The following is a 26905-nucleotide window of genomic DNA, read 5'->3' as shown; positions in this document are numbered from 1 at the left end:
AAAGCCTGTGGCCCTCGGCCGGCGGTGAGTCACAGGAAGTGACTGCAGAGGCGCCACCGAGGATCCTGCTGCAGGAAGGAGCTCGGGGCTCCCCGAAGAGCTGTTCCAAAGCTTGCACTTGTACCTTCTTGAAGGACAGAGGAGAAAGAGGGGAGGGTCTGTCTGGGTGCTGTTCCCAGAATGGGGCCTCAGGTCCAGTGAGTTCAAGATCAGTGCTTTCTTTACCAAGATGTCAGCCACTCCAAATTCATAAGAGGATGACTTTTCAAGGTTTCTTCCCAGGCCACCTACAATATCCCTTCCCCCTTTCGTGACTGACATTAGTCAGTCTTAGCAACGGTGGAAGTTCCCGAGGAGATAAAATTTCTTTCTCTTACACGTCATGTGATCTAGGTTTACTGGAACTTTTTATTCTCTAGGTATCTTAAGGTGATCTTATCAATGCACTTTGTTTAAAAAGTAAATTCTGCGTAAAAGTTGGGTAAAACCGTTTATTCTGTCAGCGGCTGATGTCCTTTTTGGTCTGGTTAATAAATATTTGTTCTGTGCCAGTTACATACTGTGCACCCTATTCCTTTGTGCTTTTTCAGAAAATAATTGGTGAGACAGTATGTGTCTGGTGAACCCCTGTACTGCCTGACATGTGGTAAGAGTTTACTGAATCGCTTCTCACTTATTTTTTTCATTAACTTTAAAAAATTTGTGTTGGTGCATTTAATATCAGAGACTAAAGACATACAGAAATATGTACAGTATAAAGAACAGCTATCAAGTGAATACTCCAGGGCAAGAGATAGCTATTGCTAGCCCCACATTCCCCATCCCTGATCATATCTAGAACATTGTGATAGTCATTTTCTTGCTTTTCTTTTTTTTTAAAATTAAATCTTTATTGTTGAAAGTATTACATATGTCCCCTTTTTTCTCCATTGACCCCTTCTAGCTTGCCCTGCCCCAGACCTTCACCACCCTATTGTCCATGGGTTATGCATATATATGCAAGTTTTTTGGTTGATCACCCATCCACCCACCCTAACCTGCCTTCTCTTTGAGGCTCCACAGTCTGTTCTATGCTTCCATGTCTCTGGTTCTTGTTTTTCTTTATAGCTTTACCACCTAAGTATGCACCTTAAATATGTACTTTAGTTCTGCCTGCTTTTAAACTTTACATAAATGGGATCAAACTGTGTGTGTTCTTTGTGAGATCTATCCAAGTTGCCATGTGTAGCTTAGTTTGTGGTTCTCTTGGCTTTGTAGTAGCTTTCATTTTATTCACTCCTTCTACTGTGGATGGGCTTTTGGGTGGTTTCCAGTTCAGGGCTATTCCGCATAGTTTAGATTTTAAAGTCAGCACATAAGGTGAAGTTGTTCATCCTTCAGCCATCCTGGCCACCTCCTGGGTCCTCAAGCATACACCTGCCTCAGGGCTTTGCACTTCTTGTCCTGCCTGCCTGGAATGTTCTTCCTCCTTTTACCTGTATGGGAAACTCCCTCATTTTTTCCACTCAGGTCTCTGTTCAAAGTCATTGCATCAGAAAGCTCTTCCCCGATCATCCTCTTTAAAACAGTACCCGCCCCCTTCGGTCATCCCTTATTCCCGTGTATTCCTTCAGAGCCCTGCTTACCACCTGACATAAAATAGGTGCTCCTCGTCCCTTCCTCCTGTAAGAGTAAGAGCCAGCCCCGCCTTCATAAATGTAATCAGGTCACACGTGAAGAGTTTGTCTGTGAGTCTGGAGACAGGGGTTCCGGCTTCATTTCTACCATTCACAGCCCTGTGACCTGGGGAAACAGCAGTTCATTCATTCAGCAAATATTTATCCAGCATCCACTAAGTATCAGGTCCTGTTCTGAGCACTGGGGATACATCACTGAGCAAAATAGATACAGATCCTGTCCTCACCGGGCTTTTATTGTGGTGATGGGAGTGAACAAACAGTGAACATAATAAGTAAATCAGAAGATACATAAGTGTGTAGAAAGGAGGAAGACAGAGCGGAGGCCAGAGAGCATGCTTGTGATTATAAATAGGTTGCTTTGGGTAGGCGTCACCAAGGAGGAGGAGTGTGTAAACAAAGATTGAAGGTGGGGAGGGAGTGAGGTATGTGGATATCTGAGGGAAATCATTACAGGCGGATGAATCAGCCCTGGGAGGGCCTGAGATGGGCGTGACTGGTGGGTGCAGGGAACTGCTGAGAGGCCTTAGAGACCACAGCAGGGTTTATACTCTGAAGTCAGGTGGGAGCCCCCTGGGGGGGGGGAGGGTGCTGAGGGCCCAAGGTGATGTAATCTGATTTACATATTAAAAGGATCATTTTGACTGTAGTGTTGAGAATAGAATTGGTGGAGGCAATGGTAGAAGGAGGTAGATCAGGGAAAAACAATGATTCAGGAAATCTTATGCAAGACACTGACGCTCTTACTCAGGTGGTAGGAGTAGAGGTAGATATTTTAACATGTATTGTCAATAGGATTTTCTCATTGATTAGGTGTCAGGGATGAGAGCGCCAAGGATGACTTGAAAGGTTTGGCAATCTGAAGGATGGGGGTTCCATCCTCTGAGAGGGGAGACGGCTGGTGGGAGGTTTGGTGGGAAGAGCAGGTGCTTGGTTCTCGAACTCTGTTAGACATTTGTGTGGACATGGGCAGAAGGTAAGTAGATATAAGACTCAGATTTGACAGCCATCTGAGCTGGGGATACAAGTCCAGATTTAGGAGTCTTGCTCATGAAGATGGTATTTAAAGCCACGATGACATGACTGGGAGTGAATGTGAGCAGAGAAGGGACCTAGGACCGAATCTAATCTTTCTGAGCCCCAGCAGAAGAAATAGAGCATAATGCTTCCTTCCCCTACCTACATCCCTGGGGTCACGTCAGGGCCATCTTCCAGCCTTTAAAGCACTTAAAGTGATGCATGAAACACCATCACTCAGGGGTCTGTTTTAGCCACGGGAGTGGAAGGCATGTGGGGTAGGTGCCCATGAAGGAGCAGGGCCAGAAAAGAGGGGCACGTGTCTTCCTTCCTGCACTTGAGGTAGGTCACGCCTCGGGTGCTGAGGAAAGTCATGAGCTGGGGGTTAAATGCTGAGAAAGCTCCAAGGACCTATGGAACAATGTTTAAACTTGGGATTAAATACTGTTTAAATATTGGATTAACTAGGTAACTGAAGGGGGCCGAAGTATCTGTCTTGGAAGGAAGGGAGAGAGAGAAGGAGAGAGTAAGGATCTTAGACTCACTGCTCCTCCACCATGGAGGGAGGAAGGGAAAGGTCTGGAAGCCAGGCACCCAGTAGGCCACCCAGTTCCTACTGGGGAATCAGACCAAGGGGCCATGGGTAGTGATGGGGTGGCACCCAACAGCCTTTGGAGGTTGTTGTTTTGTGTGTGTGTTGGTTGCTGTTAATTAGAAATTTTATCTCTTCAGTGTTTCAGAGCTTCCGTGTTAAACCAGTGATCGCTGACCCAGGGCCGTCTGGGGGACAGCAGTCAAGTCACTGGGACTGCTGACATCAGCAGCCAGCCTTTTGTGCAGGGCGTTTTGTGGGTTTTTCTCAAATCTTTCCCTCACTGCCCTTGGTGGTGAGGACTCATGGGAAACCCTTGTAAGCCACTTTCATGCCTTGTAGCACGTTGCACCGAAGCCCCCAGGCCGGGAGCCCAGTGTTTCTAAGCCTGGTGTCTCCCTTAACTCTAGACGGTCTTGAAAGACAAGACTCCCCAGCGATTTGGTCGTGTGCCCCCAAGGTGGGATTGAGGGTGGAATCTGAGACTTATCTCATCCTACCCTTTTGGGAGTAAAAGCAGCTTCTGCTTCTACTGTAATGTCAGAGCCGCCTCTCAAATGCCTGAGGTTAATAAAATATTCAGCAGCAGCAGATGGTGGCCAGGGGCAAAACAGCTGCCCTAGCTTTCCTCAGTACCTTTTAGTCATCATTATGTGGGCGGGGGGTGGGGGTGGGGAGGGGTTGAGGGGGGCTCCTGATTCAGTGACCCCTTCCTCCCTCCTACTGTCCTCCCTGGACTTCTGGACCCAGACCTCAGGACCTTTGCATGGAATCTCTTTACTTAGGCCCCAAAGTCCTCAAGGTGACAGTCTCCGGAGGTTCCCAACATGCCTCTCCAGTGGTGGGTTTTAGGCTTTGCTTTGTTCTGCTCTCCCCACCCGAGGGTATAAAGTTTTAAAGGAAAGCAGCCTGCTGCCTGGCCTGGGTGGTGTGCAGGATATAAGGAGCAGGGACGTACGTGCCAGCTCTCAGAACCCAGGATCCGGTGAGCCAGGCCAGGTCTGCCAGATCCTGCAGAATGTGCATACACCCTCATTCACTTTAGTCTTGACCAGGATTTTGATAGAATTATTAATTTAATGATTTATTCGGTGGTGGAAACTACCTTTTCTGTGCCCCAAAGAGACCTGACTTGTAACTCTGAGGAGTAAGAACGTGTAGGGAATGAGGTCCAGGAAGAGGGCGGCTGCGGGGCCGCGTGGAGGGGCTGCGGTACAGAGATGAGCTGGAGCTCCCAGCAACCAGCACTGGATAGAGCCCTTGCTCACCCGAGGCAGAAGGCCATGGTGCCTTTTCTATTTATACGTCGCCTGGGTGTCAGGGACTGGGCAGAGTCTGAGGCTCCTGGGATACCAGGGGAGCGCTGCTCCTAATTAGGGCAGAGCTAGATGTGGGGAGGACTTGAAGCAGCACCTGTCTGGAGACATGAGCACTTCTATACAGGCCCGTGGTGACCTTGTGTGAGCTTCATCTGAGCTTACACTGCTGGAGTCATGCCGGTGGGGTGGTGTGAGTGAGTGAGTGTGTGTGTATGTGTGTATTAGAGACAAAGTGTGTGTGTGTGTGTGTGTAGTGTGTGTGTGTGTGTGTGTGTGGAAATAGAGGGGTGGGGGGCTGGCCAGGGAGGTAGCTGTCCTAGTCTTATCAAAACACAAAGAAATTGTGGGTTATTAAATAAAAAGTGGCTAGATCAGGCATGGTCAAATGATATTACTGATTATTCAGACAAGTACTGGCCAATCTCTACACTTCCTGCTTTAGGAAAATCTTTAAAAAGTGGCAACAATGTGTTAGATCTGAGATTTTTTTTTTCGAAGATTGGGTTCCCAGCTCTGTTAGATCCACTCACCTAGTACTTTTAAAGCACCTACTCTGTGCCCAATCCTGCTGGGTGATGTGGGGTGTAAAGGAAATACAGGAAACACCCCCTGCCCTAGAGGAGCTTACTGACTTGTTGAAAAGACAAGACTTATACAAATGAAACAGATTTAGGGAAAAAGAAAAACCATTTTTAGGAAAGAACTAGGGTTTCATGGCCTGAGCGGTCTATGGCATCCAGACCCGGGCGGGGTCTGGATGCCTGGAGGAGAAGCCCCAGATGAATCTGCCTGTTTATACAGGTTTGCACTTGACAGTGTAGTTGTTATCTGAGCTGCTCTGTTTGTGGGCACACCCCCGGCTCAGCATTTGGATATCAAGTCTTATGACATGTGGCTTCTTGGAGACGCTCCATCAGGGACTCGTGCTGGGAGGGCGTCAGCTGGCTGCCTGACCCGGAGAAGTCCAGCAACTCCATAGGCTCACCCCCGTGTGCAGAGTGGGACAGTGTCCCCCACCCTTTTGACCTCAGAGGGTTGGGTAACGGGAGGGGTGGAATGTGGAAGCCCTGGAGGAAAGCCCAGTGCAGCGCAGCGGTGCGTTATCATCTCTGCGAAATCTGTTCAGGCAGAAAGAAATCGGAGTCCACGCCTTTCATGCTATCCAGCCCTCTCCGGTGTCCATTCCTCGTTTTCCCAGTGTTCTCTCTTCCGTGGCTCTCGCCTGCTCTCTCCAGCTCCCTCCGACCGCTGCTCCTTAGGGCAGGCTGTTCCCCTGAGGTCTTTCCTCACTCCTCCTGTGGTCCCCGGCTTCAGCGGTGATGGGAATGCATGTGCATTCCTCCAAGTGCAGATCTCCAGCACTGCCCTTGCTCTTAAGCCCAGATCCCGACCTCTCTCTGAACGTCCTGCCGGCTCACAGCTCAGCTTTGACTCCATTCCTCCCACCTCTGTGCTGCTGTCACCAGACACGGGGCTGCCACTTCCCCCTTCGATGCTGCTGGAATCCACCTTCTCAGTTTCCATTCCCCCCACTATTTCCCTAGCCCACACCTCATCCACTCTCACCCCAACCAGTATTTCAAAATGTTTGGCATTACCTCTGTGTATATTTAGCAATAGAACTCCACCTTTTCTATGCCCCCAAGAAAACGTCTTCATATCTCTAACCAATAAGATTTTAAACAGAGCAGCTGTTCTGGTTGTGGTGGTTTGTGGGCTTCTCTCTCTGCCTGGGAGGGGCCCTGCCCATCTTCTGCACCACTTCCCCCCACACCCCAGGCCCTGACACTAGGACCTCAAAGAGCAGGGCATGAAAATCGCCCTGCCCTCTTATGACAGCCTCCTGAGCCATCTCTTGGTTCCTTCTTCAGGCAGAGTTATTTCTCTAAACCCAGACTTGACAAGGCTCAAAATCTCCTTGTTAACCTGTCACAGTTTATAGCGTAAAGCCTGGACTCCAGCGCTCTCCTCAGTCTGACCCGCATCACCTTTTCTTCTTCACGTCCCTGCATTTCCCTCCCTCACTGTGATATAGCTCTGCAGGAGCGCTTGGAATTGCCCAACTCTGCGGGAACTAAGCCTCCATACCTGCGACTGTGCTGGTCCCTCTGCACGGAATACCTTTCTTCTTGCTTCTCTTTCTGGTGAAAAGCTATGTATTCCTCGGGTCTGTGTTAGATGTCGCCTCCATGAAATCTTTCTTGCACTTCCTTCTCATATGAACACACAATTTGTCATTCCTTCTCTGCTACTACAACACTCTGTTCATAGTTTTTAAAAAATCCACCTATCTCATTGCCGTATAGTCACATGAAGGGCAGGGACAATGTCCTATATGTTTTCAAGTCCCCAAAGCTCCCAGCCCAGCACCCAGTCTACACCAGGCACCCATTTCCATGTTTGTTAAATAAACACAGCTGAACGAATGAATGACTTTGATATGCTCCTTAAAGCCCGAATGGGCAGGACACCACGGCATCAGTTGCCTCAACCTGTCATTGGCTCATCATTCTTAAGAAGAGCCAGGCTGTGGGAGGGTTCCTGCTGTTGAACCCCAATTTGGAGACTGAGACTTTGCTTCCTGTTGCCAGATTTCCTTAGTACCAACTACTGAGTATCTCAAGTTTGTTTAAATCTTCACATTTGCCTTTAGCCCACCTGTCAGTTGCTCATATCCCTCCTTCCCAGATGCCGTCTGCTTATCTGGGCGTCTTCCGCCTGTCCTTATTTGCCATTCCCTCAGGTCACACCCGCAGGTGTGCTTGCACCCCTTGATCTAGCTGTCTCAGAGAATGGCATCCCTCACCCAGGTGAAAAGCCAGAGAACGTCTACCTGCTGAGTATTTCTGAAGAGTGGACTTTTCTTCAGCTCCACACCATCATTCTAATCCTGATACCTTTCATGTCTCACCTGAGTTACCTCAGTTGCATTTTAATGAATCCCCAGATCCACTCTTGACCCCTTTCAAGCATTCTCCTCTCCACATTTTAGCCAGAAAGATCTTTAAAGTTATAATACTGTCATGTCACATCACATTCCTTTTTAAACCCTTCCACATCTTACCTTGCTTTTAGGAATAAAGACAACATCTATATCTATAATAATAAAAGTGTAATATGCTAATTAAACCAGATGTCCTTCAGGATGTGCTTCTGGACGATGCCGTGGCGGGCGGAGGCCGAGGCAGAGGCTTGCAGCTGCTGCAGCGAGCAGGGGCCAAGCCCCTTGCACGGATTCGTGCACTGGGCCTCTAGTTTCTAAATAATGTAAGAAAAGAAAACTGTTTACAAAGCCCTGTGGTTCCGGCCACAGGTACTCCCCAGCTTCTCTTTCACTGTCTGGTCAATGTCCCTTTTCTTCTAAGGCATACATACACCCTGCTTCCTCTCACCCCAGAGCCTTTGAGCATGCCTGGAACTCTGTTCTTTCAATATAAAGCTCCAGCATCCCTTTATCCCCATGCCTACCCCCATTAGTTCTCAAGACTCCGTAAACTTCTCCTGTGATAGTTTTTAATTATGCAGTCATGTGATCACTCATTAATATATTTCCCTACCTAGACTCTAGTGAGGTCCAAACAAGGACCATGTCTATGTTGCTCACGATTTTATTGAGCCCTGTCATTAACATGGAGTTGGTGCTTCATACATACCATTAGATGAAGGGAATAGCCCCAGCATGACCTCACCTGTCTGGTCCCACAGAAGTTTAACTGGGGCTGTGTACAAACATGTCCTAGGTATGAGGCTCTGCCACTCATCTCTCTAAGCCCAAGCATGGATACTGCCTTTTAAAGGGTAAATCATAAGACCAACATAAAAAATGGGGCTACTGAAATACCTACTCAACATCCCGCATTGTTTATTGAAACTACTTGGATATGCATGTTTATTATTTAATTTTCTTGTTGTAAGGAAATTGATAGATATTTCATACTATTGTACTTTAAATTTACTGTGCTTCCTTGAATTGAGAGCCAGTAAAAAAATTCATCTCTTTATGTTAATTGTTTTCTCCTTTCAATCACATGAGTTCTAGTCCCCACTGAATTTCCTTTTTTTGTTTTAGCTGCCAGGGTACTCAGTGTTAAATTTCATGTTTAGCAGTAAAATTACCTCTGTCCAGGTATCTGATCACATCTCTTCTCTTCTGTTTTTAAAATGGCTTTTTTATTGTGTTATGCTTAATTGTTAGAGACAATTTATATCTCTGTTAGAAATATATATTTATATATTACATTACATATTACATAATACTAGAGACCCGGTAAATGAAATTTGTGCACTCGGGGTGTGTGGGGGGGGTCCCCTCAGCCCGGCCTGCTCCCTCTCGCAGTCCGGGAGCCATCTTTAGCACTGCCACAGAGACGGAAGAGGCTCCCGCCACTACCGCTGCGCTCGCCAGCTGTGAGCCCAGCTTCTGGCTGAGCAGTACTCCCCCTGTGGGCACCTCTTACACTGAGTAGGATCAGGCTGAAACCGGCTCTCCAACATCCTCTGAGGGGTTCCAGATTGCGAGAGGGTGCAGGCCAGGCCAAGGGACCCCACCAGTGCACAATCGGGGCTGGGGAGGGATGGAGGGTCGTGGGAGGTTGGCCAGCCGGGGGGTGGGGAGGACTGCAGGAGGGCTCCAGGGCATGTCTGGCCCTTCTCGCTCAGTCCCTGATTGGCCGGACCCCAGCAGCAAGCTAACCTACTGGTGGGAGCGTCTGCCCCCTCGTGGTCAGTGCACATCATAGTGACTGGTCGAGCAGTCAACTATCTGCCCCCTGGTGGTCAGTGCATGTCATAGTGAGCAGGTTGAGCGGCCTTAGCATATCATTAGCATATTACACTTTGGTTGGTTGAACATATGACCGGAAGACCAGGCACTTAGCATATTAGGCTTTTATTATATAGGATATACTATTTTATTTATTTATAGTACATTGCATACCTATGATGTCTATGTTATATACTAGAGGCCCGGTGCACGAAATTCATGCATGGGGCGGGGGGGTGTCCCTCAGCCCAGCCTGCACCCTCTACAATCTGGGACCCCTTGAGGGATGCCCGACCACCCGTTTAGGCCCGATCCCACCGGGCAGTCAGACATCCCTCTCACAATCCAGGACTGCTGGCTCCCAACCGTGCGCCTGCCTCTGCGTGATTGTCCCTAATCGTTTCTGCCTGCCAGCCTGATCAACCCCTAACCACTTACCTGTCAGCCTGATCTATGCCTAACTGCTCCCTGGACAGCCCGATTGCCCCTAACTGCCCTCCCCTGCCAGCCTGGTCACCCCTAACTGCCCTCCCCTGCTAGTCTGGTTGCCCCTAACTGTCCTCCCCTGTAGGCCTGGTCACCCGCAACTGCCCTCCCCTGCTGGCCTGCTCACCCCTAACTGTCCTCCCCTGCAGGCCTGATCCTTCCCCCACAACTCCACTCCCCTGCAGGCCTGGCCCCCCCAATTGCCCTCCCCTGCAGGCCTGGTCCCCCCCAACTGCCCTCCTCTGCTGGCCTGGTCACCCCTAATTGCCCTTTCTGCTTGCCTGATCACCCCCAACTGCCCTCCCCTGCTGGCCTGGTCCCCCCCCAACTGCCCTCCCCTGCTGGCCTGGTCCCCTGCAACTGCCCTCCTCTGCAGGCCTGAGTCCCCCCCAACTGCCCTCCCTTGCTGGCCTGGTCTCCCCCAACTGCCCTCCTCTGCTGGCCTGGTCACCCTTAACTGCCCACAACTGCCCTCCCCTGAAGGCCATCTTGTGGTGGCCATCTTGTGTCCACATGTGGGCAGCCATCTTTGATTACATGGGGACAGCCATATTGTGTCTTGGAGTGATGGTCAATTTGCATATCACTCTTTTATTATATAGGATATTATAAAGCCCTCATACACCTTTTTTTTTTTTTATACCACAGTAATAACAACCCATATTCTTCATTCGGAGCAACTCTGGCGAGGGATGATGAAAAGAATTTGTGGAGTATGCCTCACGATGTGTCCCATACAGAGGCGGACGATGACAGAATCCTGTACAATTTGATAGTCGTTCGCAATCAGCAGGCCAAAGATTCAGAGGTAAGCACTTTTTGAGATCTTGTGTGTAGATGACAAATGTCCAGTAAAAACAGCAATGACTGAGAAGAACAGCTTCAAATGAAAGAATGAAGGATGAACGGTTTGACTTGAAGGCATTTTAACAGAATATAGTTGCTAACTATAGCTGGCCTTGGTAGGCCTGCTTGGTAAACCAATAAGACTGATATCTCATTATGACCTTAATGAGACAAATTACAATAGTACAGAAACAGCAAGGCAGGAAGGGCCTGAAGAAAATAAGAGAGATAGTCCATCTCTCACCTTTCCAGGTGTTCAGCAAGCCACAGTCAGAAGAGTCACACTGAAGGTTAGAGGGTACTTTGCATTATCATCAATTCCATTAGTGGGGCCTGAAAAGCAGTTTTATTATTTTTCTATTTAGATCTCCTTAAGTTGATCAAAAACAGCATGTCTGCCAAATTTGAGATGATTTTTGTGATAAGGCTTGCATGGATGGGAATGTATGACCTTGTTTTCCCTTTCATTAATGGGAAGAGCCAGTCCTTTCCCAGTTGGGGTTCCTGCTGGTAAGAATAGAGCTAATTCTTTTCTTTTCTTCCTCTTCTTGCCCCACTCTGCCCAAAGCAGTAACAGTGATAGGGCCATATTATATATATAGTACACCTCTTTCTCCCCCACCCCCATGCCCAGGGCCTGTGCACATGTGGCAGGGGCTTGAAGGGATGTTTGGAGCTGAGCTTGGCAGCTCTTTCTGGGGAGCTCCTTTTCTCTGCTCCATTTGTCTTCACTTTTGAAAAGTTGGTAGAGGAGGCAACGTGAGCTACAAAGTACTCTGAATAGACACAGCTCCAAAGTGGCCCTTAGTGGCATTTCTGTGTTATTCTTGGACCTGTGTGAGGAGCCATCCAGAAGCCTTTTTCTTCTCCTTGCCTAAGAAATGAAGTCAAACCTACCTCTAGTGCAGTGGTTCTCAACTTCCTAATGCCGCGACCCTTTAATACAGTTCCTCATGTTGTGTTGACCCCCAACCATAAAACTATTTTCGTTGCTACTTCATAACTGTAATTTTGCTACTGTTATGAATCATAATGTAAATATCTGTGTTTTCCGATGGTCTTAGGCAACCCCTGTGAAAGGGGTCGCGACCCACAGGTTGAGAACCACTGTCAGGGTCGCCTAAGACCATCGGAAAACATAGATGTTTACATTATGATTCATTAACAGTAGCAGAATTACAGTTATGAAGTAGCAATGAAAATAATTTTATGATTGGGGATCACCACACATAAGGAACTGTATTAAAGGGTCGCGGCATTAGGAAGGTTGAGAACCACTGTTCTAGAGAAACTCTAACCAAGACAGGCAATCAAATAAATAATATGAATACGTGATGATAATTATACATAAAATCATTTGAAATAGCTCTGTTCATGATGCTTCCTTTTTTAAATGCAATATATATGTATACATATATATACACACACAAGGTATATATATATATATGTATATATATGTATATATATACATATTTTATTTGTAAGTATATGTATATGTATTATAATATTATATAACACTAGTGTCCCGGTGCACGGATTCATGCACATTGAAAGGAAATTAATTAGAAGAAATATTTTAATATCGCTATTTGCCCTTTCTCTATAATAGAAGTGTCAACCGAATTCACGATCGACAATGACAGATCAAAACACAAGCGTGCGATTGGCACCAGCGAGAGCTTTATATGTAGCCTTTTATATATATAGATATACACATGGTTTTAAAATGTTCTTATATTTTCTTCTTCAAATTTGAAATGCATATAAAAGCATATATTAATAGTTCTATTCATTTTGCCCCCAGATGGGATTGTACATCATAGACTCTTATGAACCATGCTTTTTTTCCACCTAATATATTTTGGACATTTTTTCATGTCAAGATGCTTAGATTTACCATATTGCTTTTGAGGGCCTTCTAGCATTCGCTTGGATGGATTTATCATCATTGAATCAACCAGTCCCTATGGATGGTTAGGTTGATTCATGTTTTTTGCTTTTAGAAACAATGCCACAGTGGATATGCATGTGTACTTGCATGACCTTCCATAATTTTTCCTGGACCAAAGAATATGTGCATTTAAAATGGAAAAGTCATAATGCTTCCTTCTTGGAGGAACCTATGACAAGCACTTCAGGGGTGGGGGGCGGCAGAACTGAATAGCATTGGGAGTTCACACTGTGTTTAAGGGGAGTAGCTACTGAACTCCAGATAGCTGTGTGCCATGCCAGAAGTGCCAGGACTTTTGATTTTAGGAGAAGCTGAAAATACAGATTTGCATATACTAGTAAAATGTCCAGATTTTACAATGACAGGCTTACATTAAAAAAAAAAAGTCATTAAACAAAATACTGATCAATATGGAACATTTATAACAAGGATTACCACTGCTTATGTTATGTCCAGTGTGACTGAAAACTGAACTCACCGTTAATTTAGAAGGTGGAAGTGGGAAGCTGCTCCTTAGGCAGCCCATGTGGCTCATGAGTACAGACTGGGTCCACCCTCCAGAAATACTTGTCATGTTTTAACTACAAGTTATATGAGGTGTTTAAATCTGAACAAGTTCTATATCTTTTATTATTGCTGATTTCCTTTTCCACCCAGGAGGAAATTGGTGTAAATTTTAATAAAACAGAGGATTTTAGTTTTGAAAGAAAAACAAATTCTACCTAGGAACAAGGAACCCTAGATATTTTGCACAATACAGTTTGGAAGCTCAAGCAAGGTATTAAGGAAAACTGAACATTATGCTTTTCCTTAAGTAGCAATAGCACGAAAGAACCCAGAAACATCCATATTTGGGTTTCTCTGAAAAATGAAAAATAATTTCAAAACAGTGTGTGTCCTACTTATATTCCCCTATTGAATCTGAAGCTGGAGGAGGAAGGGTGACAAACAGATAAGGCTGAATTTGCAGTGTTTTCCTAAATTGAAAAAAAAAAATCGTAACACACATGGGAGAGTGAATAATGAAGCAAAAGTATGAAGTTAGAAGTGACTCGTAGTGTCAGAAAATGTAAAGAGGAACATTATTTTAATCTAATGGAATCCACTTTTCATTTACACAAGCCTTCGAAAGCTAATGGAAAACTGATTTTCAGCAGAAGAAATAAAGCATTTGCAGGCCTCCAAGTAGTGGAAAAATTATTGCTCTTGTCTTTGAATGATATAAAATACTTTAATTTGACTGAGCAATAGTAAACAACCTCAAAGTCATGGCAATAAATCATTCTTATGTTCATTCTCATTAAGCCAGTTGTACTTCACCTAGCACATTCTGTTCTAGGGGGCTTAATAATGGTTAGTGAAATGTCAATGCACCTTATTTATTTGTGTAAATAATGTAACCAAATGGAAAACTCTTGTCCTCAAGATATTCATAATAATGAAAACAGGGCCAGGCACTGTTCAACCACTTTACATATATTAACTATGTCCTTTTCACAGCCCAATGAGGTCGGCACCATTATTTCTCTTTGAAGGGACTTGTCCAAGGCCACACAGCTGAAAATGTGGAGTCAGGATTTGAATCTAGGCTTTTGAATCCAGAGACATAATATATAATGAGCACCATGAATGAAATTGGAATTGAGGAACAGATATCATTTGAGATTCAGTGTCCATTTTGCAATGCATGAGCAAAGTGTGTCCAAAGCCCATTTCTGTGACTTGCTGATGCCAGTGATAGGAAAGGCATTCTCACTCCCGGGGAGCGAGAGCTGAGTTTGGTTTGAGGATCCTGACCTTGTTTCAGGAAGTGTCCCCTTCCCTAAGTTATGGTTTTCCTTGCTGATTGCCGCCGGTTAAGGCTCCTGCTCCGGGCTTCTGTGTTATTAGCTCTGAGATGTTTCATCTTTCTCCTTTCCATCCCTTCTTCACTTTGTTTAGTGTTTGGTCTCTGACCTCTGTTCATTGGTGTCTCCTCCGATGGTTCCATATTGGTTCCTTTAGGACTTTGTGTGTGGCGTCACCATTTTTACTCTGCTGAAAAAGACTTTTACATTTCTGATTATGAAAATAAATGCTAAGAATCAGATTGTTCTCATAAATACTGAACCAAACCACCGTTTGGTTCAAAATAGGTGATGTCTATTTGGCATTATTGGTGATAGAAATTCCATGTCTATTTTTAAGATGATTACATCATTACATGCTCAGAAGGGTATGTAGTTCCATGAAGAGGGCCTGTCTCCCTGTCACTGAGCAATGCAGGGTCTCCGGGAGCACCAGATACTGTGGGGCTGGAGTGACCTGTGAGAACTACACTCTGCTGAGCCCTGGGGAACAGCCACATGTTGTTGTTTTTTAAGATGATAGAGACAAAAACATAGAACCTTCCTGGTTTACAATGTACAGTTTACTTCTTCTGTGTGTCAGGCCTCCCGGCTGGCCGGAGTGTTACCAGGCATTGTAAACAGTTCCTACAAAGTGTTTGAAGTAGCAGCAGACCTTCCTGGGGTTGTTTGCAGTGTCTGGATTATACATTTAGCCTATCACATCCCTAGTATTGAAAGAAGGGACAAAACAGAGTTAACTGGGATGTTTGGTGGGAGGACATGAGGAAGTGGGAGAGGGTAGAATTGATGTACCAGCCACATAACTGAAGCACGTGGAGATGTGATATTCCAGTTAGACTCTGCATTGCTGTCTTTGCTCTCCACACGCTGGACAAGACCTGCTTTGCTAGGGCCATCGGATTTCTCTACAAGTGTGTGGGTATTGGCCACTGCAAGAGGCAGGATTTCAGGTTTTACACCAAGCAAGAAGGAGCAAAATAACAGTGGAAAAGTGAAGCGATTCTCTAGATAATTCTGGGTTCTTCCCAAAACCTTTGCCTCTGGGGTCCAGATGATCTGGATTGTTGAATGCAACCATTCTTTATTTTACTTTGCTAGTGACAGTTTTGGTTAGGGAGGAGAATAAAAACACTTAATAGGATCTGAGAATCAAGTGACCTTAACATGTTTTGTAGGTAACAATATTCATTGAGTATCATGCTGTGTGCTAGGCAGTGTCCTGCATGCTGTCCAGACAGTTACTGAATCCTCACAGAAAGCCTATGAATGAGGCATTTGGACACATAAGAGTGAGGTTTCCAGTTGTCTACATGGTGTTGAATGAAATCAATGGGAGAATCAGGATCCTAACTTAGTCTGTATGACTTGAAGCCTCTATGGCTGAAAACACTGTCCCAGTCTCTAATGAGCTTAGAAAAAGCCTCAGTGGAATCCTTTGGTAAAAAAGAAAGTTACTAAATGGATGTTGACTTTCTGCCTCGTATGGACACTTTGGTCTGTGTCTTGACCATTGCTCACCCTGTGCAAACCAAATCACAGAGTGGCTTTGGTGCTTATTTAGTGTCAACCTGTGTTGGGCATGCATACAATGTGTTTCAGATGCTATTGCTTTAGGAAGTTTAAACACCTCAGGCACTACTTGGAGTGCAAAAGTCCATCGTACCACATGGGAAGACATTCTATTTGTCTGTGATGTTTGTTTCTACCCTTTGCCCACCCCAACCCTTAAGTATGTTATATTTCTGAATATTGATGTTAAAATAATCAGTCCCTCCTGGCAGGATTCCTCAAATAATCAATGTTTCTTAGTAGGTAGGTAATCTGTCAGAGCTCTATGTAAGCAGAGTTGAGACAATAAATATTGGAAAACTTGATATGGAAAGGGGGAAGTCATTAGATATTCAATAATGTGAGGGGGTGAAAACATGGGTTTTGGGATTAGACAGATTTGGGGATGAAAGTCATACCTCTGCCATGTACTAGCTAAATGGCATTGAATAGTTATTTAATCTTAGGGTGATCACACTATTTATTGTTCAGTTTGGGACACAGTCACAGGTCTTAACTAAGAAAAGGGGTGCTAATAAATATCAAGTGTGCTAGGCCAAAGATATAAATTGGAAGTGCCCTAGACAAATTAGGTTATCCAATCACCTCTCTCTCTCTCTCTCTCTCTCTCTCTCTCTCTCTTTCAGTTGTAAAATTTACCCCATTTTAACCATTGGTAAATGTCAGTTCAATGGCATTAAGTACATTCACATTGTTGGCCGGGCTGTGACCACCATTCATCTCTGGGACTTTTTCATTTTCCCAAACTAAAACTCCTTATCCATTAAATAATAACTTCCCAATACCTCTTGCCCCTAGCCCCTGGTAACCACCATTTCTACTCTTTTTATGAATTTGACTACTTTTGGTGCATACAGTTTTATCTTTTGTGTGACTGGCTCACTTCACTTCGCATAATGTTCTCAAGGTTCATCTATGTTGTAGCATGTGTCAGAATTTCCTTCCTTTTTAAAGCTGAATAATATCCCATTGTGTATATATAAACAACATATCATTTATTCATTCATCCATCGATGGACTTGGGTTTCTTCCCACTTTTGGCTAATGTGAGTAATGTTGCTATGAACATGGGTGTACAAATATTTGAGTCCCTGCTTTCAACTTTCTTGGGTATACACCCAGAAGTGGAATTGCTTGATTATATGGTAATACTGTGTTTAATTTTTTGAGAAACCACCATACTGTTTTCCACAGTGGCTGCATCATTTTATATTTTCACCAATAATGCACAGGTTATAATTTTCCCACATCTTTACCAACACTTGTTATTAAGATCATCTTTCTTGACCTCCAAATTGGTAAGTCAATAAAACAGCTAATGGCTCCAAATTGACCAATTTTCACATCAACATAGAGTAGATACAGTTGAAACTATGGGCCATTCACCACCTCTGAACATCCACATTAGGGATGTAGGTAAACCTAGAATAGGCTGATGTCTGGTCTGACAGAGCCTCCCTCTGAGAGATGTGGTAGTGGAAGGGAAATGGAGAGAACAGAAAACCCGGGGGAACCAAGTTCTCTTCTGTTCTTATGCGCATCCATATTCTAGAGTGTAATGACCAGGCCTCTTTCTTTTACAGTTCTTTAGACCCTGTCCTCCTTCCCCTTGGCCCCAGAAAGATACATGAAAGCCGATACACTATGCACCTTGAGAGTACTGATGGGTACATAGTGAAAGAGGAGATGGACAAGTTGGGTACACCCAAGAAAATGCATAGTCTGTAGGAAAAGGGCAGGAAGCTAGCCAACTTCCTTCGTATCCAGAACGTCACTGTCACAGCAACAGACTGCTGCACCTCTGAGCTTCTGGAGTTTTTGTGCTCGTGATGGTGGAAATTTCCAGAAGGAAGGACACGTATTTATTGGCAAGCATGTGACAGGAATTGTATCTTTCCATTAGTTTTTTTTACAACTTGAATAAACCAATTGAGCCTGAGAAGAAACTGAAACCATAAAGATGCTTCAAACTTTTTAAAAATTACAGTTGACTACTTATAAATTTGAAACACCAGGGATTAATATCAAGTTAAGCCTCCAGTCAACTATTTCAGCGTTTGGTTTTTTCGTAGAACAAATGAGACCACCAGAGATACCTGTCTATCGTGCAGTCATGGTGCCTCCCATATGCATTACCCGGCTTCTCACGGTAGTCTTTTGATGTAGATGGACTATGTGTTAAAGAAAGACACACACAAAGAGGTGAAGCGACTTTTCTTTATAGTGTTCAAGCAGAAATGAGCGCCTGACTCGGGTTCAATGCCTTTGACGATGGAGTGGAGATAGAAAACTACAAGGTTCTGAGGATTGAGGACAGATATAGGTGAATTATTTTCTTTGTTCTTTATTTTAAATGTGAATAGGAGCAACCAGGTAGTAAAACAAGTGTATAGTCGTAGAACTTTATAGAAAAGATGTAAGACACTGTCCCACTTAGAGATTTCTCTGTATGAAAACTCCAATGTGTAATTGTTTTTACAAAGGTATCTAGGCTATTCAAATACATTTGTCAAATATTTTCTTATGTAGTTGATGATTTTTTATAACAAAAGCTCAAATATGCCTGATATATATATTAATAGGTTTGTTTTATTAGTAATTGATGTTATATGTTAAATCAAGCAGATTTGATTTGGAATTAGTGTGTTGTCAGTTCTTTATATACCCAAAAGACTAATATTTTTTAGTCTTGATGTTAATTTCATGTAAAGGATATAGGAAATTCTTTTCTGTTCTTTTTAAACATCCCACTTCTCAATTCAGCATGAGAACTCAGTGGTTGATATTGCCATTAAGTTAGAATTTCCACTTTCATCATAGTAAGGACCCACTTCTAGTTTCACAACTTACTCTTAGGTCAACGTGATGGATATGTCCCTGAGGGAAGCTGGTTGGTTGTTCATGCAAAGCTCACAGGCTTGCAAATACCACAGGTGATATCACTTCTGCACAAGATCTCATGACCAGCTATGTAGGTCTCTGAACTTGATTTTCTTAGGGAACCTAAAGCTGTTTGAACTTAGGGGGCTATATTAGGGTTCTCAGAGAAAGAAATCCAATAGGATCTATCTATCTATCTATCTATCTATCTATCTATCTATCTATCTATCTATCTATTGTCATCTATCCATCATCTGTCTATCAGCCTTTCAATCATGTATGGAGAGATGTTTCTTTTCAGGAATTGGCTCACACAGTGGTGGAGGCTTGATGAATCTGAAATCTGATGGAGGAAGCCAGCAGGCTGGAGAGTCAGGGATGACTTGCAGTTCAAGTCCAAAGGCAGGCAGCTGGCAAAATTATTTCCTGCTCAGAGATCAGTCTTTGTTCCATTAAAGCAGGGTCGCCTAAGACCATCGGAAAACACAGATATTTACATTACGATTCATTAACAGTAGCAAAATTACAGTTATGAAGTAGCAACGAAAATAATTTTATGGTTGGGGATCACCACAACATGAGGAACTGTATTAAAGGGTCGCGGCATTAGAAAGGTTGAGAACCACTGCATTAAAGCCTTCAAGTGATTGGGTAAGGTTCAGCCACATTATAGAGGGTTATCTGGTTTACTTGCAGTGTACCAATTTAAATATTAATCTCATTCACAAGCACTTTCACAGAAATATTTATAATAATCTGGGCACTGTGGCCCAACCAAGTTGACACACAAAATTAAATACCACAGAGGATTTTACTAACACTCACCGAATTCACAAGAGACTGTCATATAAACTCACATGCATGGAACCATCTAGTGGGCCATGAACCTGACAGGTCAGTGCAATCTCTTAGTAAATTCTATAATGGAAGCCAGTGATTATAGTGGACAGTGGCTTGGTGAAAAGGAATCAGACAAGAACAATGACAACTGACAGTTATGGAGCACTTACTGCCCACCAGGTGCTTCTTGAAGTACTTTTCATATACTGTGCTAACCACCATTGTCTTCCAGATATGATACCTGGTGCTTTCATCTCCAGTATAAAGCTATCCCTGTCTTTGGTTGGGACACCCTGACCCTTGATGGTGGTACACAGATATTTCTGAACATCACCCCCAGGCACTGGACATAAGGAGGCATTTGGGAGGCAGGCAGCATGTGGAATCAAGGGAAATTCAAAGTAATGTAATATTGGATGAATCTGGGGCTGAGATCAAGGAAGGTATTTCAAATAGACTCAACTTTATGAGAGGCAAGGCAGATACTCAACCAGAGCCAATCAATTAGGAAGGGAAGGTAGGAATCTAAACATCACAGTCTGAGTGGAACACACAGATTTTTACAAGTAGAGCTTAACTCACGGCCAAGACTCAGGAAGTCCTACTACCCATTTTCTCCCACAAGACCTCTTGACACTATTTTCCCAATCAAATAACAATGTCATCTCTGTGCCCATAGAGAGCCACACTTTTCCAGCTGAAGACACATTCATTTTCCTGATCTGTTATTTAATATATATATATATATATATATATATATATATATATATATATATATATAGCTGGCCTGAGGGCACCGAAGCTGATGAGGCTATTGAGTTTTGAGGAATCTCAGTCTGAAGGGACTGTGCCAGCATTCAGTCAAGAGCTACGTTTTGCTCTTGGCTGCAACACAAGTGAACCCACGGGAAGTGGTTGCCCCAGAATGGTATCCCTTGTGATCAAAATAGCTCTTTTGCTTCCCCGTCAGTCATTTTGGCTCCTTTCACCAGCTTGAAATTCTTTGTAAGGTGTAGTCTAAATATGGAATCTGAAGAAAACCAACTCACCCAACAGTTTTGCTGTTGGCATTTCATCCTGTGGATGGTCTCACCTGGTTAAACAAAGATATGTGCTCTTTGTAGTATCGCTTGGAAAATTAAAAATCTAGAAAGAAAAATATTCGATGAAAGCACTGGTTAAACATATTGTAAAAAGCTATACTAGTGGATGCTATACAGCTGAAAAAATAATGAGGTAGGATTTATAGGTACTGACTTGGAAGGACAGTTATGATCTCTTCCTAAGTGGGTATGTATAGTATTATCCCATTTGTGTAAAAGATAGCCCATCTATCTAAAAGCATAATAAAATTTCTGGAAGGCTACCTATGAACTTGTGAGCCAGGGTGACTGCTGGGGAGTTAGGATAGGAGGGAGGAAGCTTTTAATTCCCTGGTCTTCTGTTTAAAATGAATTTTAGATGCTATGCATGTATCATTACTTCATCATACATACACTTCATACAAACTAAAATTCTCTTGCTTTTATTTTGCAGCACACTCTGGTGGCTGTTTCCCAGCATCTTTCTAAATGGTTTGGCTTTGTTTTGCTGTGGGTGTGCTGGAGAAAGGGGAAGGGGAGAGTGGGGTGGCGGGGCGGGGGGGGGGGGGCGGCGGAGGGAGAGAGGCGGGGGGGGGGGGAAGAGAGAGGGAGAGAGAGAGAGAGAGAGAGAGAGAGAGAGAATGAAAGTTAGTTTAGGAGGAGCTGGAACAAACTTTGAGGAATCCTGCCAGAAGGGACTGAGGCAGAAAGCTTGAAAAACAGTGAGTGGGTATTTATCTTTTCAAGGCTGTGAGAGTCTCCTGATGAATCAGGCTCTTTCTCTGGAGCTCGGTCAGTGGTCTTCTGATAAATCAGGCCCTTTCTCCAGAGCTGGCTTCCTCTCGGACAGGATTCATATGGTAATGAAAGAGCGGTATTTGTGGGCTTCTTCACCACCCCCATGCTCTCAGCCACCCACCCCGCCCCTTCCTCTGGTTGGGCTTGCTCCTCTCGGTATAACTGAAAATGGCTCTTAATTGCACCAAGGCCTTGAGAGCCCTGGAAACGGACACTATGGGACTTCCTGATGCAAAGTGTTCAGCTGGGGCATCTCAGAGGGCTGATGAGGTGCTGTCTCTAAGAACAGCTTGGCTTGCTTTCTGGTTTGGATGGAGCATATGGGGAAAATGGTAGCACCCACCCGGTTCTGATGAGGGCCCAGATCTGCTACTTCTCAGACTTAAACCCCCAAGATATTCTGGAAAGACACTGTAGTTTTCTTGATATGAAACTGTCCCTCTGTTCGGGTGCTCCATCCCCAGCTACCTGTAGTCCCATAATTGTTACACACAATCATTCCATTTACAGTGCAGGAGTGAGCTGTGCCCTTTGATGGTTTTGCAATCCAAGAGGCAGGCCATGTGGCTCATGAGTATAGACTGGGTCAGCCATCCAGAAATACTTGTCATGTTTTAACTACAAGTTATATGAGGTCAAGTCACACCCGGCTCTTTACCACATTGCTGTTGTCATAGTTATTAAAGCACTTGACCTGGAATGAATGTCAGTGGACCTGAGTCCAAATTAACCTCATTCCTTCTTCTGTAAATAAAATGTTTTGCAGTAGAAGGCCATGAACACGTGGGAAATGTGCCTTCGGGCCACAGGTCACCAGTCCTGGCTGGTAGCATCGTGTTTTTCAACCAAGAACCAGAAGATCCAGGTGCTGGTGCCCATGAACTCGGCCAGTTATTGGGCAAGTCACAAGGGTGGAGTATGGCAGAGGCAGCCTTTCGTAGATAATCAAAATAATTTTTCTTCAGTCATATGGCTGACTACACTTCAATCTGCTCAAGCTCTCTTTTTATTTTCACTTTTTTTTGCCCTCTTTGGTGAGTTTACCAGAAAGTTTTGAAACCAAGTACACGTGGTGACCATAAGAATCCACTGTAGTTGAGTTTCTTGTTACACACAGGCCATGCTTCAGGGATGGGATCTCTTATCCATTTGCACCATTTCTTTTCCAGCAAAGCACTTAACATGTGGGGGACTCTGAGGAGCTTGGAGGAGAAATGGCAACAGCTTGCAAGAAGAGAGAGACCTCAGACCTAAGATTGGTCGGGGTGTCTACTCTTTCAGCCCAATCTTGGCAATATGCAAAAATAGAGTTAAAAAATGCTCTCTGTCGTCTTCTATCATATATACTGTTATCCGTTGAAAGTCAGTGAGGTTTCTGTATTTTTTCTAATGGGAATGACTATGGGGCATACTCTTAAGTCATTTTCCCTTTGCCTCTCCAGACAGAAGTCTGGAGGGAGGAGGTGATGTGTGGATGAAGTAGACTGTTTGGGGTAGGATTGAGCCACCCAAGGATGTATTGGGACCAGCAAGAAGGGCAGCCTTCACACGCAGAACCCTTCTCCCTGCCTTTTGGCCCCCCTCACCACCCCTCAGCTGTGCAAGCCTCTCCATGGTTCTTCTCATGTGACCCTCTGCCCGCATCCCCTTTGGTTGGTGCCTCACCAAGCATCGATCTCCCCCCTGAACATCTCATCTCTAACCTTTCCCCTCCACCTTTTTATCCAGCTAATGTCTACTTACTCTGAGTAGGCTCAGCTCAACTGGAAATTAAACAGAAGCAGGTATTTGGACAAGACCAGAGGAATTCATTGGATGGTTTGAAAGAGGACCTTGTGAACCCAAATTCATTGTAATTGATGAGATCTGAGGAAGAGGAGAGGTTTTCTGAGCAGAGAGGCCAGCTCAGCTCAGTGCTCTTCTTTGCTGGGCCTCCAGATACGTCCCAATATATTGTCATACGGTTTTGGTCTTTCCTGAACTGGGGTTGGAGCAGCCTCATCACCTTGGAAACACTGCTAGAAGCTCGAGGTCCAATATTCCTGGGAGAGGGACAGGGAGGGTGGAGGTGAAGGCACTGGATGAGCTAAACCCTTTCTTATCGCCAAGGATTTTGTGGGGCCCAGGGGCTGAATTGTTTAAAGGGGTGAATCTGGACTGAGCTGGCAGTCAGCATTGAGCACATCTTTGAGTGGCCCAAGAATATATATAAACTAACTGGGGGTGCCCAATGTCTTTCCCATCAGACTGGGGTTAGGTCCGGCCAGGCAGGGGCATTTGAGCAATGATCTCCCTTCTAGCTGGTGGAGCCTCAGCTGATGTGGAAACACTGACTGCCCTTCATACCACTCGCCCCACCTGTTCCTCTGCCCTACTTTGGAAAGGTCTTCCTCTCTTGTTTCTCCTGCTTTCAGTCCCCTTGGACTCTTCTTCCAGCTGCAGAAAGCCGAGAGCAGGGCTGTGTAAAATGACCAGGGACGGGAGCAAGCAGCGCTCTGCCGATTTCCTCCACCCTTTGCTTCCCTTCGCTGGCTCAGGATATTTCCACCTGTCTGTGCGTGTCTGTGTGTGCCTGTCGTGGCTCACACAGGGTTAGACCTGGTGACAAAGAGGAACTGGCTGAGGCTCACATGTACCTTGGCTTTGGACTGTTGAGTGAGTGTTCAGAAGCAGAGCATGCCTCCGTCTTCATCTTCACGTTTTAATCCATGACATAGCATTTATTATCTGTGGTCTGTTTTAAAGTGATGTTTGGGGACTAGAAAGCACCTCTGGGTAGAGAGCAGCCAGAGAGAGCACGTACTGAAATGTTTCAGTGCAGCTTTCCTACGGGACTGCCTCCGGCTTGGCTAGCCATTGGCTCTACGTATTGTTTTTAACTAGTCATGGCAGCTGACACCTTGCTTATCATGGCAAATGTCTCCTTCTTAGGAGGACACCAGTCATTTTGGATTAGGGCCCACCATGATAACTTCATTTTAGCTTGATTACCCCAGTAAAGACCCTTTCTCTTTAAAAATTGTCACAATCTGAGGTCCCCGGGGGTTAGGACTTAAGTATATGAATTTGGGGGGCATAATTCAATTAATAACGGTAGCCATGCAGTTGATAGGATTAAAAATGGTTGTTTTGTTTGGTGATCAGATTAGACCTGTAGGCATAGCAGTAAACAAAGGGTCTGCCCTCAGGGAGCTTTTGTTCTACTGAGGGGAGACCCACAACAAATTAATATGTGGTGGGTTGTGATAAGCACTTGGAAGGAAAATAAGACAATGCGAGGGAACAGAAGGTGTCTCTGGGCTGGAGAATGGAGATCTGAATGAGGTGAGGGAGTGAGCCTTGGGATGGACATTCCAGGCAGAGGGAACAGCAGCTGCGAAGGCTCTGAGGCAGAAATGCACATGGTATGTATTAGGAACAATGAGAAGGCCAGTGTGGCTGCAGCAGAGGGAGTGAGCTGTTCTGTGGGCCACTGCCCTGGGAACACTAGCGAGGACCAGATCATGAAGGCCAGTAGGCCATGGTGAGGATTCTGAATTTTGCTCTGAGAAGGATGGGGTGCGCTTTCGAACTAAACAAGGAGAAAATACGTATTTATCCCTTTGCAAGATTTGTTCTTTCCTTCTGGCCCCTTTTACTCCCAGCTCATATTCCATGGGAGTTCTGAGCAGGCCTGGCCTTCTCTTCCCATTGAGAGATAATTCTCTATAGGTCTCTTGGTCTCTGGGCATGTTGTGAGAAGAGCACATTGTCAGCCCTTCATTCTGGGGAGTTTTTTCAAAGATGTTTGCACAGTGAACTGCCTCAGGAGGCGTAGATCTCTCTCCAGAGCAAAGCACAGGCAGGCCTACTGCCCACTGTAGCAGGTTCAGGTTTCCCAAGTTCAGGGTTCCTCTCCTGTAAGGCAGCCTCCTGCATGTGCAGGTATCTTTCTATTACTGTGTTGGAATCAAGACTTAGAGAACTCGCATAAAACATGCTGATCTGCTATTGCTGGGTCCCTTGTCTCTGACCCAGGAGTCTCGTGTTTTTTGCCAGCATCCATGCAACTGTGGCAGGAGAACTTGGTAGCTTGTAAAAAAGTCAAATCTCAGATGCTTCACAGTTCTTGACACACCCTTAAAATAGCTTCTGTGGTCAAGGCCTCGTGACATGCTTTGGCGCATGTCTGTGGTCGTTAAATTTTTTTCTGTTATAATTGGATCTCTTCCCCCATCTCCCCTAATGAAACCTACCAGGACACTGATAAAACTACACGGGTGGAAGAAGGGGTAAAGACTTAAATTTCCTCATCTCAGGCAGCCCGCAGGCATTTTTGGAAAAGCCACCTAATATCACTTCAAAAACACTCTATTGAGCTACTAGAAGGCCCCTTTAAAACTTAAATTTGATATCTAGGAGCAATAATACATTAATTTGTATCAGAGACTGATTGGTTGTGCCTTGGCAAAAAATTACCCGTCATGAATAGGTCAGCACAGATCTGTTTTTCAAAGAAATAGGATCCAGGACTGACAAGTTTGATTGCAGGGTATGCAGGGGAGGTTGGGGGAGAGGGCCACTGCAGAACTGGCCCAGCGCGTTTGGGCAGGAATAAAAAGTAGAGGAGGAGAGTCCTAGAAGAAAGAGGTCCCTAGAGGAGAATAGATGATAAATAAAATCACATTTGAACTACTTTGTTCCTTGATCCTTATGATTTCTTCGAGATGCCCCACGAGTTTTGAGAGGGAGCCGGCAGAGGGAGAGAGGCACCCTCACTTTCACAGATAGGTTATGTTGGGGTCCATGTGGGTTCTCATTTGGAAAAGTGAGTCTCCAAGTTTGAAAGCTCATCTACTTGACTCTGTTACCTGGGCCTCTGGCAGTGGGTGTTAGAAAGTAAAGCAGATATTTATTTCATAGAAGGAACGTGGGACAGCAGACAGGATTCCTGGGGTTCCGGCCCAACTCTGCGACTGTCTCCTGAATGTACTGCTAATTTGCTGTGTGACCTTGGGCAGGCCACTCAATTTCTCTGGGTCTGTTTTCTCACCTGACAGAGGGAGCGATAGAGGGTATATCTCAAGAGTCTCCATATTTAAAGACCTGTGAGTTATGGAAAAGTGACATGAATTTTAACCCCAGAAACATTAGTGTTATGTTCCGGGGCATCTGCTCCTGGGCACCTGCATCTTAAGGACTTAACTAGACCTCCACTCCTGCCCTTTGAATGAGATGCGTACACTATGCTGGGAATG

At 44.8% G+C, this 26905-nt stretch overlaps 1 protein-coding gene across 4 annotated transcripts in view; it reads left to right on the top strand.

Annotated features, from left to right (window-relative positions):
- The window catches only part of MREG (melanoregulin), a 52320-nt gene that overhangs the window by 8597 nt on the left and 16818 nt on the right, over positions 1-26905 (top strand). For 2 of the 4 annotated variants that reach the window (XM_079782325.1, XM_079782326.1), the window contains exons 2-3: positions 591-646; positions 10501-10660. In XM_079782325.1, coding sequence (XP_079638451.1) covers positions 642-646; positions 10501-10660 — 165 coding nt within the window. In that variant the 5' untranslated portion in view covers positions 591-641. The remainder of the gene's footprint in view (positions 1-590; positions 647-10500; positions 10661-26905) is intronic. The other 2 variants (XM_079782327.1, XM_079782324.1) reach the window with 1 other exon arrangement.

Source organism: Cnephaeus nilssonii (genome assembly GCF_951640355.1).
Source record: "Cnephaeus nilssonii genome assembly, chromosome: 10".
NCBI classification, from domain to species: Eukaryota; Metazoa; Chordata; class Mammalia; order Chiroptera; family Vespertilionidae; genus Cnephaeus; species Cnephaeus nilssonii.
This window is presented reverse-complemented; position numbering and strand designations above follow the sequence as displayed.